The sequence below is a fragment of the Dermacentor albipictus genome, chromosome 9 (genome assembly GCF_038994185.2).
Source record: "Dermacentor albipictus isolate Rhodes 1998 colony chromosome 9, USDA_Dalb.pri_finalv2, whole genome shotgun sequence".
Taxonomy (NCBI): Eukaryota; Metazoa; Arthropoda; class Arachnida; order Ixodida; family Ixodidae; genus Dermacentor; species Dermacentor albipictus.
The window spans coordinates 114,714,120-114,736,947 of NC_091829.1; the positions used below are offsets into that span (position 1 = coordinate 114,714,120).

Sequence of the window (22,828 nt, forward strand, 5' to 3'; positions counted from 1 at the left end):
TTTTACGTGGTGTGCTGGTAAGTGAAATTGGTCTGTAATGAGATGGCATGTTAGTACCGCCTGACTCATGAATCGGTACAATTTTGGCAATTTTCCAACCTTCAGGTAAGTCTGACGTCGAAAGTGACTTGCGGTAAATAAGGCCAAGATATTTACTGTTACATTCAGCATATTTTTTCAAGAACTCATTGGGAACGTGATCGGCACCGCTTACTTTCTGCAGGACTAACTCAAGTAACTGCTTAGGTATTCCGGAGTCGTTTACTGTTAATGTGCCAATAGTGGGGAATGGTGACGGTGGCAAATATGGAATGGTGTCGTTATCTTTAGTAAAACTGATTAAAAGTCTTGGTTAAATTCATCAGCGAGTGCCAGTTTTTCCGGCGTGGACGACTGGTGTCGCTGCGGGGCGCGTGCGAAAAAAGTTCCAAAATCGATTAGGGTTGTGGTTGATAAGGTTAGGCAATGTTTCATTGAAATATATACGCTTCGCAAGCTTAGTCTTTATCTTGGTTTCGTCGGCAGCGCAGAAAACAATTTTTTTGTACTTTCACCGTTCTTTTTCATGCTACGCCGCAAGCGTTTCATTCTCCGCTTGACGTGAATTATATTGCGTGTTATCTAAGGATTTTGTTTGTTTGATTTTTTTACTTTTTTTCGGCATCTAATGACGCATGCCGTGCGAAACTACACGCTTGAAATGAAGCCAGAGATTACTGACGTGAGCAGACCTATCGTTGGCAATTTCGTTAAATTCTTGGTGTTCGTGCGCTAAATAGGTTAGCATAGCGAAATCGTCAGCTTCTTCAAAATTAGGGGCGATAATTTTATTAGTTTTGGCTGTTGCAGTGCATCCGAGGGGCTGCAGGCATTTTGGTATGTTGTGGTCTGAGATACCGTTTATGATCTCCGAGTTCAGTAGACCAAAGGGGAAGTTGTCACTGATATACATTAAGTCTAGGACGTTATCGCTTGTTCCTTGTGTTCGCGTAGGAGAGGTTACAACTTGATGAAGCCTGAAATTGAGCATCGAATCGATGAGCGAATTTGATGAAAGTGAAGTGTGGTGCATGGTATTTCAGTAAATATCAGGTAAATTGAAGTCTCCCATCAGAATAATTCGGTTGCTAGCATGCTTCGGCATAAACTCCTGTACAATAATAACACTTTCGGGACCAGAAAGAGGAGGTCTGTAAAAGCAACCAGTAAGTATAGCAAAATTATCGCACATAATCCTGGAGAACACAGCCTCGACAGCTGGAACGTCGGACATCAACACAAAGGGTAAGGACTTCTTAAGAAGCAGTGCTACACCACCGCCTCGAATTGGTCGATCTTTACAGATAACTGAGTAATTTAGGGGTGCTATTTCGTGGCTGTATATTTCTGGTGAAAGCCATGTTTCAGTAATAGCAACAATATCAGGGCTGTGCTCGACTAACAGGTTTTCTAATGATTCAGTTTTATTTACAATAATTCTCGCATTACCATTTAGCAGTGTTATTTCTGTGAATGCTTGTGGCTTCCAGTTACTGGTCGATTTCTTACGGCATTTTTTCAAACTGTGACACCCACGTCTCTTTCGTCATCCCAGAAAAACGTGCTGTCGTTTATGTACAGTTAATCAAAGAATAGGAATACTTTTCCACCTTTGTCACGGTTTGATTTAGTTCTTTCCCAGAGTTTTCTCCTCTTTTTCCCGCACCCTACGACTGAAGTCTTTACCTATAGAGTACTTAGTGTTCTTGAATTTGTAGTTTTTCTTCAGTATCGCATGATTCGTTACTTGAGTCACGTAGCTTTAAGATGACCGTGCTGTTTTTATCTTTATTCGGCCTGCCTAAGCAATGTATTCGTTCGATGGCAACTGGCTCCAAGCCAAGGGTACCCTTGACGATTATTTGATTGACGCTGTGTTCCAATGTAGAGCTGTTCTCACCCTCAACCTCGGGAAGTCCGTAAACAATAAAATTTGATCTTCTGCTGTGGTTTTCTAAATCATAAACCCTGCTTTCTAACCTCTTAAAAGTTTGTTTTTCCAACTGCAATATGTTCTTTTCGCATGATATTACGTTTCTTCCAGTTTGGAGAAAGCGTCTATCTACTTTTCAATTTCGGTTGGCCGATGTTCTTTGATATTTTTTATATCGGTTGCGATATCCTTTAATTGTTTAGCGATCTGGCTTAACTCGGGACCTGGATTCTCTTCTATATCCCCATATACTAAAAGAAGTCTCCATAAAAATACAACATCGGCAACTGCCACAACAAGCCGCGGGCCCGGCAGCACCAAAAGAAAGGGTTTACTAGATCTAAAACACTTATCGTGACGCCTCCTCACCTGCATGAAAAAGGACAGCGAGTTAGACGTCTCCATTCTTGTGATACTGCCGTGCCCAATGGCTCCCGGTAGTTAAGAAAGACCATGTGTAGCCGTTTGTATAGATGGCGCTCGATGCCGATCATGTGTCCAGCATGGCGCGTCGGCAGCCGAACAACGTGGCCAGTTCTTCCAGCACGGGTGGTAGGAGAAATCTGGCGCGTGGAAACCGGTGTTATTTATATGCATTCCGTTGGTCATCTCCGGTAGCAGCCCGGTGCGCGCACCCCCACCGATAAGGAATAGGACGACAGCAAGCTGCATGAAGAAGGACAGCGGCTAAGACGTCTGCACTCTTGTGGCACTGCCGTGTCCAAGTTACATATGTCTCTAACAATTTTCCCGCAAATCTGGGTCTCTCGGTAGTCCATGGTCGAATGGGTAGCGCGTCGGGTTTCTGCGCTGAGGGAATAGAGCTCAAAACGAACGGTCGGGCAAACTTGTGTCCCTTGGTGTGTGGCAATGTGTACCTATGTGTCCCTCTTCAACGAACCTCTATGCTACCTACATGGATCACCGGGACCCGTGGTGCTGGCCCAGCGGCTACGGTGTTGCACGGCCTAAGCACGATTCGCGGGATTGAATCCCGTTCGCAGCGGCCGCATTTCGATGGGGCCGAAATACAAAAACGCCCATGTCCCCTACATCGGCGGCACGTTAAAAAAAAAACCCGATAGTGAAAATAATCATGAGTCCCCCCTATAGCGTGCTTCATAATCATATCGTGCTTTTTGAACGTAAAACCCCAAAAGTTATTTTAGTTTTCATTGGTCATCGTAGATGTGGGAATGGTATTTGGCACGGGCATATACCGCTCTTCAATGAATCTCTTTCACGCTCATTTGGAGCACTGGGTATGTGCCACTCGGCGTGTATTAGTTTTCAATGAACCTATTTGATGCCAACTTGTGTAACTAGGCACGTGCTAGTAGGTGTGTGCCGCTCTTCGATGAACGTCTTTGACGTCAACTTGGGCAATGGCCGCGAGGAATCTGCCACTCTCTAATGACAAAAAAATAAGATCCTTTTGAGCGAAATCTAAGCAGCATCTAGCGTGGACACGGCCCCGATATCCAGTACAGCGTCTGCAGAGGGAGAGCAGGCTGGCTGGCCTTTCGACCAACAGAACGTACCATTAGAAAACGCTTGAAATGTCTGTCGCTCTTGGAAGAATCTTGCCTACATCACGCGGCTTCCTGAACGACAGAAGCCCGGCACTTTAGCTAGCTGCGCCGCATTTCAATGAACATCTTTCACGCCAGCCCTTTAGTGAGCTGCACCGTGAATGCCCTGGGTGTGTGTAGCTCTTCAATGAATCACTCGCCAACTTGGATCAATCAATATGTGTCACTGGATGTCCGCATCTTGTCCCTGAGACCACGCGCGGATTTCTCGGCAGGGTCCCTAGATGGCGCAGAGTGTCCAGCAAGTAGCGTGTGAAGGGATCCCGGCTGCTACGTGACGCCTTTCTCAACGCATCTACCAGCGTGCCACACATATCGGAGGCCCCACACAGGTTTCCCGGTGACGCCCCTAGATTGCGCAGAGTGGCCCTCCCCTAGAGGGGAAGTCCCGCTGCAGTAGGCCCTGATACTTAAGATGTTTCAACGGCGGCAATAAGTTGTGTAGCTATAGTGCTTTATTGCTAACCGCGTTACCGTAGATAGTCATCGTGTGACGGGCTCTGTCGATTTTCTTTAAACGGCAACCCCGGCTAGTTCTCGATGTCCGCTGTTCTTAGGAAAATTCTGAATATACGTTCTCCTTTGAACCCTGATTATCTGGGCGAAACAATATGGCCGCTAGTCATTCAGTTTCCCTGAAAATGAATATGAAAGATTGGTCGGTGTTCCCGACTCATGACTTTTTACTGCCCACCCTCCGTTTGTGACATCAGAGACTACGCCGCGACTGTCGCTGAACTCGTCGCTTAAATTGACGCTGTCTAGTTCGAGAAATCTGTAAAAGCTCTCTGTGTCACCAAGAGACATCATCAGCTTCGCTTCTTTGTCGTTAGCCTGACTTGTACTGCGTGTTTGACACGCATTCTGCGTGTTTACATTATGGTTGTGCAGGATCTGACATCAACGACGCATCGTGACGTCACTCAATGCAGCTACCCGTTTCGGTTTTGGTATCTCGCGAATTGGTTAGTTAATGTTATTGACGAATTGCTAACAAATTTGAACCACCCGACTGTTGACAGGACTGTCAATGCCATTTGAAAATGACAATACTATATATGGTTAAAAAACGCCATAGTTGCCTTTTAACACAAAACGCCTTTTTTATACACTGAAGCGTGCTGTATGTGGAACGAGGCAAAGTCAGTTTTACGTAGCTTTGGCAATGCGACGGATGTGACGCGTTGTTCAGATGTGCCCTGATCGGCTTGACGTTGGCAGACCAGCAAAAAGTCATTACTAGGGAGGAAAATGTTGCCAACGACGTTGGGGTCCTGGAGTGAGGGTTCCACTCAGAACAGGGATCCTATTCCTCCCAGTGCCTGATGAAACTAGAGTTTCTTTCTGCATCTCATTCTCTTTCTAAAGACTTCATTGTCATATGCTGCTGCATTTCAGATGACAAGCATCACAGAGAGGATGTACATCGTCTCTCGAAATTACAATATCACCACCAGGAATCGCTGCCATTCTGCGATAAAGACGGCAGCTCTTCGCCACGATACAATCGTGGTTGCCCTGCGAACGCATCTCGGAGGCGTCGATGGCCCTCCGTATGTATAAGAGCTTTTCGTCACCAGCACTTCTAAATAATAAAATAAAAGTCCTGCAGATACAACATACATGTTGAAATCTATGTGAAGCGAAGCTGTAGTCAAGCGGCGTTAACTAAATGCTATAGGACAAACGGCGACGCACACAAGTGTTTACTTTCGGTGTGTGCCGCGTACAACCTGATCCAAAGTATGTGTTTGCCCAAAACAAATATTCCAGTTACAATGTCACACATTTTTCATGCTTATGCACTCAAGCGATTAGGAACTATGCCGAAATGCAACCAATTTAGGTGTATGCGCCATGTCAGACACCTAGGCAGCGATGTCATGGGCACGAAGCCGATGTGTGATGCTTCTCGAGGGAAGAATGGCGACGGCAGGCACGACACATCGAACTACAACACATTTCTGTCGTACATTATATACGTAAACACATGTGTACGAGACAAACGAGCCGTAAATGTACATTTGGGCATTCTGTACGTCTTCTCTCACAGTGGCTCACATCCACGGACTCCGGAGCATTCGCCATATTTCGCAATACACCCAGCGTCATATACGGAATGGCTAAATTAAATTAAATCAAGAGAATCAAGGCCACGGTTTCTTAGTGATTATGGTGGTCGGCTGCTGAGCACGAGGTCGCGGGATCGAGTCCCGGTCACGGCGGCCTCATTTCGATAGGGGTGAAATGCGAAAACACCCGTGGTACTTAGATTTAGGTGCGCGTTAAAGAACTTCCGGAGTCCCCCACTACGAAGTGCCTCATTATCAGATCTTGGTTTTGGTACGTAAAACCCCATAATTTAATTAATGAATTAGGTGAATCAAGCGACTTGTACATTATATTGCGCTAGTTCATTAAGACTTCGTTCTAGTTGAGAATTGCCATGCGCCGGCATTATATGCGCAGGCTTTGAAGGGGATTTTTTTCTTAATTACCCAGATCAAAGATGCGCTTGTTGGCAATACTTTAGGGTTAGCATACAGGCAGTTGCAAGCCCGTTTACTGGTTCTCGCATTCGGCGCACATATCACCTTTGTATAAATCCACAAATACAACTTTGAACATACCGACCGACCCTGCAGCAGAGACGATGGTCGAGGCGATGGTCGAAGAAAACAAATCAGAGACGATGGTCGAAGAAAATTGCGTTTCTGTAGTATTTTATATTCAGCAAACTTAAAACACTACGCAAAAGAAGAGAAGAGGAACCGAGGGGCTCCATTTTGGTAATCGTGACCGCGAAGCCGTGACAGACAGTGAAGCCGAGGAAACCCTCGGGGAAATGAGTTGTAGTTGAAATGGAAATGCCCAAAATAATGAATAAAATGGAGAAGAGAGTGTACGAAAGGATACCTTCTCGCCGGTGGGAGCCCAACCCACCTACCTCCGCGCATCACGCTTGCGTTGCGCTACCAGTTCTGCTGCGGCCACGGCTATCAATCAATCCGGCCACTAACTTAGGTACTTATCTTTACTAGATCTAGCCCTAAGCAGCGCCACTCAGAGCCATGGTGGTCAGATGGGGAACATCCTTTTTTGGCCCTTGGCGTCACGTACCACGTGATCTTAGGTGAGTAGGCTCGTGCTAATAAACCCTGGCATGCTTCCTAATCGTCATAGCGTAATGCGGAGATTGTGGGGTAGGCTGCAGCCGGCAACACGTTATCTTTTTGTCTATTTTCATTTTCCTTTTCGTCACGCTTTTCTACATTTCGATTCCAACTACGCCTATCTTCCCCGATATTTTCCTCAGCTTCATTGTCTGTTGGCTTTGTGGGGACATGATTGACTTAATCGAGCCCTTCAGTTCCCTTTTTTCTCTCGTTTATCCATAGTGAGGGTATCGAATCTGGCAGTCTTTATGTCATTAGGTAGTATGCGAGGGTTTATTAGCAACGAGCCTCATCACCTAAGACTGCCTTCTATGTGACGCCATCGGGCAAAAAGAATGATGCTCCACATCTTCCCCCCGTGGCTCTGAGTGGCGCTAGTTAAAGCTCTCATGGCTAGCTCTAGTAAACATAAATACCTAAGTTAGTGGAGGGATTCATAGCTGTCGCCGTAGCACAATTGGTAGTCCAACGCACGCATAATGCAGAGGTTGTGGGTCATCTTTTCGTCCGCCCTCATCTCCTTTTTTTTCATCATTTTCTATATTTCAATTACAACTATAGCTAATTTCCTCCCTGCTTTCCTTGCCTTCAGTGTACGTTGGCTTTGTGTGGTCATGATTTATGCAAAACAGGCATTCGAAAGCCACATTCAGCTTAAGGGGCAGCCCATGGAAGGCAACGCAAAACAACAAAGCGATAGATATACATACAGCAAGCTTTTGTTATAACGCGGCCACTTTATGCGAAACAGCGTCGAGTTTTTCGGGATTCCGATTGCTGTGCATGCGTTTCAGACTAACTTAAATCAAGTGAAGCAGCACCCATCACTGCTGTGAATGAAATGCGATTCGGAAATTTGCGCAGGACGGCTCGGCGACGACCCATTGCTCTTTCTTGCATCAACCTGGGGGCTTTCTGTAAGAGCCCACCTAGCGGACACATCCATTTCTCCTGCTGCTGAAGGGCTGATTGACTGGGGGTGACTGTTTTTATTGTGACACGTACCCCAGTCCAGCCAATCAGAACTACAGCAGCAGACGAAATGGGCATGTCCACGAGGGGAGCTCTTACAGAAAGTTCCGATTCTTCAAGTTTCTAAGGCATTGCTTTCATTAACACTTTATTTTCTAACAGGCAAGAATTCAAGAGCGTGTTCACTACCTCGAGAACTGGAACACACAGGAGAGATAATGCAGTAATCTACAAGCTTCATCCAAGTAAGTCACGTCCCATTACATGTTCGGGATTCGAACGTTGGAATAATGTCTAAGCTTCATTTTAAAAATCCCAGTTTCATTGAAAGCTGAAGCATTGATAGCAATACCAACGTATTAAGCAGCTTCACAACGTAAGGCTCGTGGTTTATGGGCCGAATTAATTGCAGTAAACATTCATTTACTACTAAATCATAAGCATGGTGCCATCATCTCAATCGATCACCACGACCGCTCGCTGTCAAAACGCCGGCCGGATAAATGGGCCCACATCATGGAGGGTGGGTTTCTGCTGCTGCTCCCTTGACCGCATCTCGGAAATTTGAGATTAATACGACGTTAAACACAGGGCGTACCCGAAAACAGCCAGCACGATGTTACCGAGTAGCTCGGCTTGCTCTAAGCCCTTGCACCCACCGCAGAATACCGCCATGATACGGCGCGAAAGCGGCGTGTGCACTCAGCTGTACACACAGCCATGCGCAGCCACGGACGAACTAAAGAAGGAGACGCACGCTCTCCTCATGTATGCGCTTGCTCATGTCACGGATGGATGGATGCATACTGTGAGCGTCCCCTTTGGAATGGGACGACAGGTTGCCCCACCAAGCTTTTATTATTAAATTGCCTAATATACTACCCATGCGGAAACAAGAAATAAGGAAATAAAAAACACAAATAATTCCCATTACGTAACTTTCCCAACTTCTATGGGAAACTTAATTTTTTTTTTACCCCTCCATCGTTGGTCGTTTCCCTACTTTTCTTCCACCAGTCTTCCACTCTCCTCTTACTAATCGCTACTGCGGAAAAGTTTACTTTCCCTCTGCTCTCGCTGAACCCAAGAGCTTCAAGGAGGCTCGAGGTGCCTAAATCGACCGCTGGCCAGATATCCCCACATTGTAATAAAACTTGCTCCATCGTTTCCCTGGCTTTGCCGCAGCAAGGACATGCTTCTTCTTCCTTGTTGTATCTCGCCTTATACGCGCGTGTTCTAAGGCATCCTGATCTCGCTTCGAAAAGCAGTGAGCTTACCTTTGAGTTGCTATAAATTGTTTTCTTCGTGATGTTGTTTTTCCTCTTAAATAGTTATTCATGGCAGGTTTCTTTTTCTATTGCCGTCACCCATTAGGTTATCTCAACCTCTCCAATTTTCCGCTGGACGTTCTTTGTTGCCATGTTGCTCCCCATACAGGTCTAAGCTTCCTGGTTTTTTCCTAAGCACTACGAATATGTCTTGGCTTGCCACGCTGCACGTCAACTAAGGGCACAATAGCGGAAGCACGGGCTTGTCCTATCGACATATACAGATCTTGTGAACCTGTGCGAACCTATCTTCGCCTGCTAACCAGACACTCACACCATCCACTGTCAACACTTCCAAGCACCAACCTTGACTGTGCTTTTTCTAAAGCTATTGCATGTCACGCAAGCATTATACCTGCAAGATTCCAGGCCACCGACATCCCCGTGACACCTCCATGGACATTGCCAAGACCACTAGTGAGGCTTCAGATACCCGGAATTAGGAAGAAATCTCACGTTTCCCCCATTGGCTAGAAGCAGCTCACCCTGTCCCATATATTTACGTCATATCGTAGGACTGTACAAGTATATACCGATGGTTCGGTCATGCCATCTGCCACAACGGCCGCATTTGTCATCTCACAACTTGGAATTACTCAACGATTTCGATTAGACCACAAATCGACATCTACGGCTGCAGCACTTGCGGGAATACGAGAGGCTGTCCGTTTTATGAGAATGCAGACACCCCATAAATGGGCGATATTGTGCGATGCCAAATCAGCGCTACAGGCGCTAAAATACTTTTTAAAGAAAGGACCATACTATCTGCTCGTGCTGGAAATCGTCGAACTTCATCACAGTGCCGAGTTAAGTGGCCACGTGATTACCTTTCAATGGATGCCTAGCCATTGTGGTGTCTCTGGTAATGAACTCGCTGACAGTGAGGCAAGTTCGGCCTCCTCTTCCTCTGATGAAGTACGGATTGCCTACTCGCGACCTGACACCAACTCCATGATCAAGGCAATCATGCAGGACCTTAGAAAGTCTTACAGAGCCCACTCTGATAATATTCACAGACGTCTACATACGATAGACCCAGACGGTAAATTCTGTTTGCCCCCGAAGCTTACACGGAGCAAAACATCATTGCTACACAGGATTCGGCTCGGCGTTGCTTTCACCCGTCGCTACGCACACCTAATCGGCCAATCGAACAACCCTGATTGCGTACACTGCCAGATGCCCGAAACACTGCAACACGTACTGTGCGACTGCCCAGCATATATGCTGGAGCGAAGGACGTTAGACAGTTTCCTAGCCAGCGTTGGCAGACAACTACTGTCGGAGGAAGCTATCCTCGGCCTATGGCCTGACACTGCGATTTCAGTGCGTGCAACAAAAGTATTGTTGAAGTTCCTGCAGGACACCAAGCTCGACGAGCGGCTCTAGCGAGGCAACTGTCTCATGTACATAAGCACTCACCACTTCTCTTATCATCATCATCCACCCCAATATTTTCACTCCCCTTCCCTCTTCCCCAGTGCAGAGTAGCAGACTAGAGCGCACTAGCTCAGGTCGACCTCTCTGTCTTTCCTATCAATAAATTCTATTCATTCATTGGTTTTTTCCTGCACTGTGAATCAATGTTTTTCCTCTACAAGTACCTCAACACTGTCCCAAGCCCATTTACTTTCTTCGATATTTCTCAGTCATTTTTGATATTCAATTTTACTGTGAGCTTCCCTCTCTTCAAAACTCGTCCACCCCATATCACCTTGATAAGCTTCATTTGTAGTCTTGCCGTAAGCGCCCAATGCGACGTGTTCCACTGAGCTTTGGGTTCCATCGAGTCGTGATTTTGCCCCTGATTTGAAGTAAACAACATCATTTCCAAAAATAAGTCCTGAAACCATTACACCTTTCCACATATCCCGGAGCACCTCCTGTCTATTGTATCCCCATAGCATTCTGTATTTCATTATGGCCGCATTTCTTTTCCCGTTTGCTGGTAACGTTCTTTTGCTGTCTTTCCATTTATCTATTGCCTTCGTTTATCCATGTACCAAGGTATTTATATTCTATTACGCGAGGTATTTCCTGGCCCTGTATTGTCACTGCCTGTTCGCTGTTTTCACTGAGTACCACAACACCGATTTTACGGCGGGCGCGCGGCCACATGGTAGGCAATTTCACACGCTTTCCCACACACCCACAGCCTGCGAGACGCAGCGCGCTATCTCATCGCACTTGGACTTTATACAGAGTGTCACGGCAAAGTTGACGGGGAAAATTTGCCTGGTGCGTCCATGTATTTTCTACAGCATAAAGAGAAATGTGTTCTATCATAAGGAAGAATATTTTACATTACTTCTATGGACTTCCAGGAATTGGAAGCATGGGTAGGGTGTCACAACTAAATTATGCCAACCTATAGAAAGTTACCGCGGGCGATGTGACGATAGAACCAGCTTATTATTGTTCAGTGCCTGCTCAGTACGTATTTTTTGCTATGTGCTTAGATGATTATTTACAATGCTTACCAACTTTTGGCTTATTGCGTTTAACTCAAAACCTTCAATAGAGAAGTTTTGGAGCTATTCAAAGATATCGAAATAATTTTTCTCAGAATACAATTGTGTTTACTATAAGTTTTTTGGGCCGCATGGACAGTATGCGAGATTTGAAAACTACCACAAGAATAGACGCTTTCATGCAGCGATACCGTGGCCCTCAAACGTCCTACCAATCAAACATAATGCATGCAGAGCGAACATACGTATAGGCCGCACATGAAAATGAGACGTGATCATGGCCACACCTGTCGTTGCAATTCCTTCAGCATTGGCCATCAAAAACTTCCTCGCTCTTTACGTAATCGGCCAACAGTGAAAGCGCCGACAGAGTTTCCAAAATTGTCATGTCCTAGTTATCTTCCATCGCTTCACTTGCTTCATTGTTTCAGCAGGCAAGATATTCAGGCAAAATTTGTACTCAAAGTTAGTGGGTTAAATTCCCCTCCGTTGTCTAGAGCCCATGGATGCGATTATTCTGAATGCAGCACCAATATATTGTTGGTATCAGACTCGAGGACATCAATGTAACTGCGCAGTAACGCCTAATTGGGCAATAATCTTTCACAAATCACATTGCAAGTCCATTTGCAACCAATGAAAATTAAAAGCAAAGTATTCGCATTCCTGGAAAGAAGTTATTTCGATGTTCCTCTATATTGACACGCGGACTTGTTTATCTTTTTCGGATTAGCGCTTTTCACCGTCTAACAAATGTTATCGTTGAGCGCGGGACGTGCCCGCATGTATCGCAAGTTTATCGAATGTTATCGATGGTTCTGTTGTCACCGAAACTTCTGCAATGCATAGGCGACGCGAATTGTGTAGAACTTTCTGGAAAACAGGCGGGCACCACCGATTACTGTGGAACCTTCGATTACTCGCGTAAAAAGCCGACGCGCTTGGCCGGCAGATCAGATTTTGACGATCGCCGACTGTTTTCGCAGCTTTTGTTGTGCTTTTTTAGTGTAACTTGCTTTTGTGGGCACAAGTTCGCCCACTAAAAAGCTTGTATTGCCATTCAGTTTTACCGCTTTCTTATTAACCGTCACTACTACGTGACATCTGGTGGAGGTCCTAGTGTGTTCATGTAACAAACGCCTCCCCCCCCCCTCGTCCCCAAAGCCGTGATCCAAGCCCGAGCCATGAATACATTACCAACGTCGCTACGGACCAGAGAGCTAGCCGCAGGATGTAAGGACTACGCCCGTATCACTAACTTTTGCCGTAGAAGACCAGGAAGTACACGGCTACGGCAGCAGCTACAATGTCAGCCCCAGTGTCGCCAACATCGATCTTGCTGTAGTAGCCCAGGGAGCCACCGTCGTTCCACGGTTCAGCATTCAAGGACACGGAAAGCTGGCTGGAGACATATGAGGGGGTCGCAACGTTCAAAAGCCGGAATAGCAACGACAAGCTGCGACATGCCAATTTCACATTGGAAGATGACGCCAGGACCTCTTTCAAGAATTGACAAGCCGCCTTAACGACGTCGGACCTGTTCGGAAACGGCTTCCGGCAGACATTCACAGGCACTGTGTGCAAAGCTAAAGCTGTAGCTGTAGCTGTAGCAAAGCCCAAGCTGTACTACAAACCTAAGTACAGCTGCCCAATGAAACCATAGTGACCTTCACAAAGGAGATGGCCGGCCTTTTCCGGTGCGCCGACCCGGAAATATCGGAGGAGAAAAAATTCCTCTTCCTGATGCGGGCCGTCAAGCAAGAACTTATTGTCGGATTGACCCGAAACCCACCGAAGATCGCAGCTGAGTTTTCTACAGAGGCACCGACGATTGAGAACACTCTGGGAATGCGCACTAAGCAATATAACCACGAAGTGCTCATGCCGCAGTGTGCCATCCAAGGACTGGGTTCGGACGACTTTCAAGGGACCATCAGGACCATTGTGCACGAAGAATGCGCTAGATATTGCAGTCTCAAGTGGCCTGAATCGCCTGCATCATCAAAACATTTCAGCGAATGGTCGGAGTTCTTCGGGTGCAACCACAATCACCACCGCCTCAGGTGGAAGCAATGACATACACCACCATCGGCAGCCTTCAAGGTTCCCCTGCGTGACCGTGCCAGCACCCTGTAACGCCACAATTCCGTCGTCCATCGCCGCCACCGCCAGCATGCCCACCCGTCGCCCAGCGCAGCTTACGCCAGGAAGACGGACATTTGGCGAGCCCCCAACCCCCGCGCGCTCTGCTATCACTTTAGCAAAGCCGGCCATTTGTACCGCCGATGCCCATACTACGACTTCGGACTCCGAGGGTTCGCCTTCAACGCACCGCGTCCACAGCTTGAGGAGCGCCCACGTGACATCGCCGCCTACCTCGCCGCCACTCAGTGGAGCCCCCAACGACCGCCCCGTTTCCGTCAGCAGGCACGTACCTGTCACTGCAGCGCCGTCCATACACAGGCCCAGCCAGGGGCCGGTCCGTCAGCCCATATTCGGAAAACTAAAAGCAGCAACCGATAGAGGTGTGGTTGCTGTTTCTCGAAAACGCAAAGATCCTCCACCGCCAACGAAGACGCCGAAGAGACGACATAATAACACGCCGCCATGCTGACGAACCATGGAAGCCGCTAATGCACCGACTAAAGACGCGATGGCGCGACGTACCAGTCACATGCAGCCGTGGCCCGACGCCGAGACCAAACTACAACGCAAGACAAAGAACTACCGACCTCGACGTGCTTATCTACGGCCACGCAGTCACCGCTTTGGTGGACATAGGAGCCGACCACTCTGTGATAAGTGGACCCATCGCTGCCTACTTGAAGAAAGTTAAGACTGCATGGGAAGGCCTTCAAATCCGGACAGCCGGAGGACACCTGATAAAGCTAACTAGAATCTGCATGGCAAGAATTACGGTTCATGTCCAAGCCTACCCTACCACGTTCGTTATTCTCCAACAGTACTCACGAGAAGTCATTCTCGGCATGGACTTCCGGAACCAACACCGCGCAATCGTCGACTTCAAGTCGGAATAAATAACGCTGCCGAAAGACCAAGTGATAACGCCGGAGAGCTGTCGTAGTCACCACGCCTTGAGTGTACTCGAAGCACAAGTGAGCATCCCGCCTCGCTCCAGCATTATTTCTGTCGGCCGGAAACACCCACAGATGTAGAAGGCGTCATCGAGGGTGATCAACGTCTACTGCTCGATTGTGACATTTGAGTCGCAAAAAGGCTCACTCTACTGCTTGGAGGAAAAGCGAAAGTGATGGTGACCAACTTGAGCCAGGAGTTAGAGCACGCCAACAAGGGCATGACGATCGCATACATCGATGAAACTGAAAAAAAAACAGCAATGTGTTTGTCCTCTCGGATTCCGTTGCATTTACCCTGACGACCATAGTTCCTGAACCAGGCTTCGACATAAATCCAAGTCTCCCCGTGAGCAAGCAGCAAAAGCTCACAAATCTTTTCCGACTATACAAAGACTGCTTTTCGACGTCATCGGGTATTCGAAAGACACCAGTTGCAAAGCATGGCACAATAACCAAATAGTGCTCTCGACCACTCCGCCAGAGCCCTTACAAACTCGTGGGCTACTTGAACGTGCATCAGCCCACTTTTGTAAGCAATCCCAAATGCTCGCGTGCTTTCGAGAACACCGAGTTTCGACGCGAGAACGTGAAGCTATAAGGAAACAAGTCGAAAAATGCTGCGCGATGACATTATCCAGTTGTCGAAAATCGCGTGGGCATCTCCTGTAGTTCTGGCGAAGAAAATGGACAGAACACTGCGTTTCTGCGTCGATTATGATCGACTGAACAAAATCACGAAAAAATGACCTATACCCCCTCCGACGCATAGACGACGCATTGGATCGGCTCTGCAACGCTAAATACTTCCCGACTATGGATCTCAAGACTGGGTACTGGCAGAAATTGACGAGAAAGGATCGCAAAAAGACCGCTTTCTTAACGCCAGACAGCCTCTATGAGTTCAAGGTCATGCCATTCATACTAGCTCGGCGCCTGCAATATTCCTACGCGTCATGGACACGGTGTTGGCAGGATTGAAGTGACAGACCTGGCTTGTTTACTTGGATGATCCGTCATCTTCGCAGAAAATTTGACGTTTAAGTTTGTATAATTTGTGTGTTCACATGTTTACACGGTCAATAAAACCACTATCCTTACTGCGTACAGCCATCTACAAATTTGCTATCGCAATCGGTGCTTCGCCTTTCTGGTGGAACTGCGATTTCTTTTACGCGCGGACGTGAGCGCCATCTGGGGATGCTTCGAAGTGGCTTCCTCGTCTTCTGTCTTCGCGCGCTCTTCGCTATGCAGTCTTCTGCTATTCTCCTCACACTTTCGCCATATTCTCCTCCTCATCTTTCCCCTCGTGCTTTTACTGTAGCCTCCCCCGCCACCTTTTTCCGCGCGCTCTTCGCTATCGCCTTGTTTTATTCGCCGGTGCGCTCTACGTTCGCTCGATTACGCCGACGAGGCACGGCAGTGCTCAAAGCAGGAACGGGCTCCTGTGGGCTGCACTCCGCTGCACGACAGGAGCAGTAATACACGACATTCAACACATTGTGCTGGCGGTATGACCCATCTTCTTCATTTTTCGCAGAAACTTTATATTTCACCACATACTTCTGTTAGAATACAGTAACAGACCTGACGTCTGCCTATGCACATGCTTGAATTCATGTTCCTAAGGATATGTGGTTCGCAACATGAAATATGTGTGTTTCCTGTCAGTGCTCGTCATGTGCACCTTCTGTCCTTTTTCCCTTTGACTGATGAAGAAAACGGTGATGAAATTTTCCTTATTTCTGAACCCACTAGGTTTCTATCCAGTCCAACGCAAGCTTATGTACATTGATGACTATAGAAGATGCGTAATCCTGGTTGAAAGGATCGGATATAATGGAAGAGGCAAGTGCCTTGCATGCGTCTTTAACCACTGTGTTTAGCCTGTACGCATGCATTTACCTGCTGCTTCCAGCAAACGCGTAACCAATGTATTTCATTTTATTTTTATATCCTTTATTTCTGAAGGGACATTTTTCTCAGAAGCGAACAAAATGGACCACTCAAAGTGTCCTGCCAAAAAAAAATAACCATGCCATTAGCTGCCTTCATATATTTTATATACAATCGTACCCGAACAGGACAAACCCAGCTGAAGAAAAAGTATTATATACAGAATACGTGAGACTTACTGACAAACTCGTCATTAGATGTACCAGACCCGGAATGTTTGCTAGCCTTTCTATAAATTCGCTTGCAAGTTGTGAGTGCAACGTAAAGGGGAAACGGAAAGAGCACATCTACAGAATCTCGTGCATCGAGAATGGCATAGCCACCCCGACAAAAAAGTTCAGGCCACTGACAAAGATGCTACGTACTGCGCGCATAGTCCTGCTTTTGGTGAGTGGACACCTTGTTTGCTTTTTTCTTCACTGCTGAGACAGCAAATCTGCAAGTAGCCAGCGCACCACAGAAAAATTTTGCAAGCTTTCTTATAGGCGGTTTCAGATCTATCGAATGACTCGATATATCGAAGTAGCATGTTCAACTTGGTTCGTTGAGGAATATCGGAACTCGAAGGTAACAGCGCTAAAAAAGCAGCGCTATGAAGGTGGGATACTATCAGGACACCGCATTTGTGTCCTGCGTTCGCGACCCTGCTTTTTAGCGCTCTCATCTTCAAGTAATGATATGTCGAGCTATTTGTAGCTCTGAGAATGTAGGTTCTAACCATGCTCGGATGTACGCCTATGTTACACCTGTTCAGCGATATTCGTCAGTGCAGGTCACACACGTAGTAACAGAGTGCCCCTCTTGTGCCCCAGATATGTGACGAACACGGCAGATGATTAGTATCTTCGTCTGGACAAGTTACCACTATCTGCTACAGAATGCATTGCTTTTCCAATTAAAATCAGCTCGGACTGCTTGACGCATACTTTTTGGAAAATTGTTCCCTAGAACGCCAATGTACTTAGCGGCAGACTTTAAGGCCAGATATCATGGAAATTTAGTCTGGAAGTCTCTTGTCACTTCTCTGCAATTCGGCTAAATTCGCGATTGGAATATGTAGTCAAAGTGAATAAGTTTCTAGGATAACTTTTATTTCAGTTGCCCACATGGGCAGAGAGTTTTCTAATGTCATCTGCTCTTCTCAACTCAACATGTCATGGCGCTGGGTGGGTGCGAGCACATGCTGGTCGAAATTCATGCGAGAGAAATTGGCAGCTCGGGCAATTTATATGTAATGAGCGCGTACTGCCGGCCGTCAGAACGGCAGTTCGAATTTGACCGCATTGTAAGCCAGGCGAAAGGGTTGGCGGGGACTAGGCCGCTCCTTATCCTCGGCGACTTTAACGCTTCTCACAAAACTTGGCGCTATAAGTTTCAGTCCAAGAGAGGAAAAGCATTGGCCAAAGCAATAAAGGATCACGAGACGGCCTTCCTGAACGAGCCGGACGTAACCACCAGAAGAGGAAACAGTGCCGCGAGGGACACCAAGCCAGACCTGTCGTGGTTTTCGGGCACGCTAGACGTCTCCTGGAGACGCGAAGAAGGAGACCTGGGGTCGGACCACAGCGTGATGGGCATCACGATCCGAGGCTGCCGATATCGGGCTATGCTGGGGCCGGCGCGGATCAGGGATTGCGACAAGGTGAGAAAGTTTACCCAAGAACAAGAAGAGGCATCCGAGGAAGAAACGGGACAAGCTGAAACACAAAGGACCTACACCGAATGGGCGAGGGACCAGAAGAAGGCCCTCGATAAATTTACCCAAGAAATCACAACGACGTCGCAGACACCGTACTTGGACGCCAGACTAAACCACGTGTGGGCGGCCCTACACTCGTTGACGCAGGGGTGGAAATTTGAGACACAACAGAAATCTGACCAAGCGCACAGCAGTCTTGAGCAAACAGATCGCCGAGTACGCGGCCAAACTGTGTAAGGAAAATTGGCTGAATACCTGCGATGGCCTGCAGGGCAAGCTCTCGACGTGGAAGACGTGGTGTCTCTTGATGCATCTGATCAACCGGCTCAGTAGCAAAACTGCGACCAATCGCAACCTCACCAAAGTATTGAACACGTACAAGGGAGACGGCCACAGGCTCCTGGAAGACCTGAAGGCCAAGTACCTAAAGACAGACAAGGGCCAGTACCCGGTGCCCGAGAGTTGTGAAGCACCCGACAACAAAGAACTGGACCGGCCATTCACCATGACGGAACTGTGGCCAGCGATACATGACAGTAACAAGAGAAGTGCACCCGGCAGGGACGCCATAACTTACGAATTACTCGGTAACATGAGCGGTACAGCGGCCCGCGGCCTCCTAGAGCACAATAATGAAGCCTGGGAGAGCTCGCAGTTGCCGAAGGAATGGAAGGACGCCGAGGTCCGCTTCATTCCAAAGCCCGGCAAGGCCCTCACGATGGACAACATGCGGCACATCTCCCTCACATCCTGCGTGGGGAAGGTATTGGAGCGCATGGTCCTTCGCCGGCTGCAGAAGCACCTCGAAGAAACGGATCAGATGCCAGAGACAATATACGGCTTCAGGCAACATCTCAGCACCCAAGACGTGATGATCCAACTTCATGAACTGGTCGTCAAGCCGGCAACGAGCCACGCGCCGCGCGGGATACTGGCCCTCGTCCTGAAGGGAGCGTTTGACAATGTGTCCCACGCGAGCGTGTTGCAGAATCAAAACAAAACCCGGTGTGGCCGAAAGACATTCGGCTACATAAAGATTTTCTGTCAAACCGAACGGTGACCATCAGGATAGGGGAGGAGAAGTTGGACCCTGTCGAGCTCGGCAATAAGGGCACCCCTCAGGGATCGGTCTTGTCGCCCTTACTCTTCAATCTGACCCTGCTGCCCCTGCCCGATCTACTCAAGCTAATCGAAGGCGTGGACCGCGCGTTCTACGCCGACGATATTAAGGTGTGGACGGCCCAAGTCGGATCCGATGCTTGGACGGAAGAAGTCTTGCAGCGGGTGGCAACGACCGTGAACGAGTACGCCAAGTCGTGCAAACTGAGCTGCGCTCCCCAGAAATCAGAGCTCATGATCAGAGCTCATGATCCAACCGGGAAAATCCAAGAACTAGCTGCCACCGAACGTGATTATCGCGATCACGGAACGACCATCAAGCCAACACAGCAGATTAGGATTCTCGGCCTACTACTGCAGACCGACAGAAAGGCACAGGCCGCCATCACAAAGATCAAGACTACAACCGAACAGATACTTGGTATGATTCGCAAGGTATCCAACAGAAACCGAGGCCTTAAAGAGGACGATGCCATGCGCCTGGTACGCGCGTTCGTGGCGTCGCAGGTTACCTATTTCGCCCCGTATCTCCAGCTGACGAAGGCGAATAGGGACACCCTAAACACGATGCTTCGCAAGGCAACGAAACACGCACTGGAAATGTCCATATGCTGGTCCATGCAAAAACTGCTAGACATGGGCGCCCACAACACGGCGGAGGAGCTCATCGAAGACCACCTCTCTAATCAGAGAATCCGGCTCAGTCACACGGAACCCGGACGAGCCGTCCTACGCAAGATATTATGGCAGATCGAGCCAGTACCCATGAAGACGGCCCTTCCAGAGGCTGGAAAATGATCATTCAGCCGATACCCCTTCCCCGGAACATGACGCCGGGCAAGGACGACGAGAGGCGCACCACGCGAGCCAAAGTCCTAGCCCAGAACATGGAAGAGAACCCCAGGGTCCTCTACGCAGACGCGCCGCTCGGAAAACACAGGGACCGTGCAGCGGTGGTAGTTACATCAAAAGAAAGGCCGATCGGCAGCGCGTCCCTGAAGACAACAGACCCCGCAGTTGCCGAAGAAGCGGCCGTGGCCCTCGCACTCGCACAGCCGAGCGTGGACACTGTAGTCACCGACTCAAAGACAGCCTACAGAAGCTTCCGCGGGGGGGGGGGGGGGGGGGTAATCTCCTCCGCGACCCGAGCCATTCTAGCCAAGCGCAAGCCTCCGGGAAGAGCCGTAGAGGCCGTGTGGGTCCCGGTTCACTCGCAGGTAGCAGGCAACACCATAAAAGACTACCATGCCCGAGAAATGTCTATCCGGGCCGAGCACAAGCCAGAAGAGCTACCGCACCAGGTTGCCAGCTTTCGGGACATTACCCGGATGTACCGAGAGGAAAGGTGCAGACTGCCAGAACCGCACCCCAAATTCACCAGGCAGCAACAGACGATCCCGCATCGAGCGCAGGCGGGATCGCTTGCGCATCCCGTACTGATGAACCACATGTACCCTGCGGAATACGATATGCTCTGTCCTTTTTAGCAGAAGCGAAAAGGGCCCCCTGCCGCACGTCTTGGCAGAGTGCCCAGAACTCAAGACCCCCCCTCCTCCCTTTCCCACCAACACCCCCAGTCCCCAGCCCCTTGAGTGATGGGAGACCTTGTCATCCAGCCCCACCCTACCAATTCAGCTCTCACTGACGGACAGCGGCCAGGAGCTGCTGGAAACATACGGGTCCCGTAACTAGGGAACCACCCCGTCTGGTACCTGCGTGCACCACCGCTTTTTTTCTGGCCCAGTAAATGTTGCTTCATCATCATCATCCTCTTCTTTCGTAATTGCATCTTAAAAGGCAGAAAAGCGTTATCTGTCACTGACATTTTTCTTAAATCGTTTCACACTAGAAATGTGGTTACGCACAAAGCGATACATGCCTCCGCTCTTTGTTTTAGGTTGCCAGTTGCTGATGACGGAAAGTGCCATTGACTACCCTGTCCCCAAGTTGTGTATGCTTCTCTACCACAACTACTGTCCTGGTCCCAAGGTACTGCTGTATCAGCCGGAATGCAAGATTCAGGATGCGTTCCTTGCGCACAAAGCGAGCGCTGGACGTCAAATTCAGTACTGAAAGATGACTATGAAAAAATGAATTACTGACAAATAAATGCGACAAAAGCATCGAAAACATTAGTCGCATATACCGTCTTTTTTTCTTCAATATGAACTTGGTAACACCTGGCGTTTATTTATTCGCACGTTGTGTGCACCAAGATGACCGAGGAAACGAAAAGAAGCTTGACGAGCCCTTCGGCCAGAATCGCATAGACATCAGTCGGCAATATTCCGAAGTAGAAACAGAATGCCATACCGTCTGGCAAAATCTCTTCGTGGCCTTTGCATTGCAAATCAATACCAGCCAAAAAGAAACCAACAAAATTACTACTAAATATTACGGCAAGTATAACACACATATACTAAAAAGTACATTTGAAGTGCGGGTCTGCAAAAAAAAAACGTGGGATGTACAAGGGTATTTTAGCGAACATAGTATTAACACATACAATTAATATTTTTTCATAGAATTGTGGAACAATGTGTAGAGCTTGAATAGACGAACTTGATTAAAAGAAAATGACTAGCGACACCATACAAAACAGCTTATGTAACTACGTACAGAGAGAAAAGTTAACCGTGCCGTTCCACTAAAGCTCTCCACGGCATTTCTGTATAAGCACTTTTCTTTATGCAGTGATAAAATCATTTAAACCAAAGGAGGACCAACCACACGCATACTCTGCCGTAAGATATGTCCCTCTTAAAAAACTATGAAAAAGCCGCCATCTTGTTTTAGGCCTCTCTTGATTATCGCGTGAGGAAACCCAAATGTGGCGTTAGTTGCCTTCCGAAATTATTTAGTGAACAGCATTCACTAGAGTGTTTAGAATTGAAAAACTGGTAGAAAGTTTAAAACTCGCAGCGCGGCTTCTACCTTCGCAGTGTAACGACAAATCGTGACGCAGACAAGGGCTTGCGTAACGCGCTAAGAACGCCATAAACTTTGCTTCTTCGCGTATGAATCACAAGGTGATAGAAACTCAACCGCACCTCAGTCAAAAGTAAAAGGATCACACTCGCCAAGTGTCAAGATTGCGAAACATTTCTTTCATTACTTTTATTATACAGGGCGTCCCAATTATCATGCGCCAAGATTTAAAGATATGCAAATACAGCGTCACTGGACAGAACCAATATAATGTTTCCCGTTGCTTAGAGATACTCAGATAAGTTTTTCATCCGGCCTAATTAAGTAACTGGCAGGCATTCTCAGATCATGAACAGCAGGTTGCCATTATCCCTCAAAAGAAAAGTGTATAATAGCTGTGTCTTACCAGTACTCACCTACGGGGCAGAAACCTGGAGGCTTACGAAAAGGGTTCTACTCAAATTGAGGACGACGCAAAGAGCTATGGAAAGAAGAATGATAGGTGTAACGTTAAGGG

The 22,828-nt window shown here is 47.8% G+C and overlaps 1 protein-coding gene across 2 annotated transcripts in view; it reads left to right on the forward strand.

Moving 5' to 3' along the window:
* The window catches only part of LOC135914606 (uncharacterized), a 30,540-nt gene extending 9,022 nt beyond the window's left edge, over positions 1-21,518 (forward strand). Inside the window, exons 2-5 of one of the 2 annotated variants that reach the window (XM_065447532.2) lie at positions 4,963-5,117; positions 7,875-7,957; positions 16,368-16,457; positions 21,281-21,518. In XM_065447532.2, coding sequence (XP_065303604.1) covers positions 4,963-5,117; positions 7,875-7,957; positions 16,368-16,457; positions 21,281-21,456 — 504 coding nt within the window. In that variant the 3' untranslated portion in view covers positions 21,457-21,518. The remainder of the gene's footprint in view (positions 1-4,962; positions 5,118-7,874; positions 7,958-16,367; positions 16,458-21,280) is intronic. The other variant, XM_070525272.1, reaches the window with a different exon arrangement.
* Positions 21,519-22,828: the final 1,310 nt, after the last annotated feature.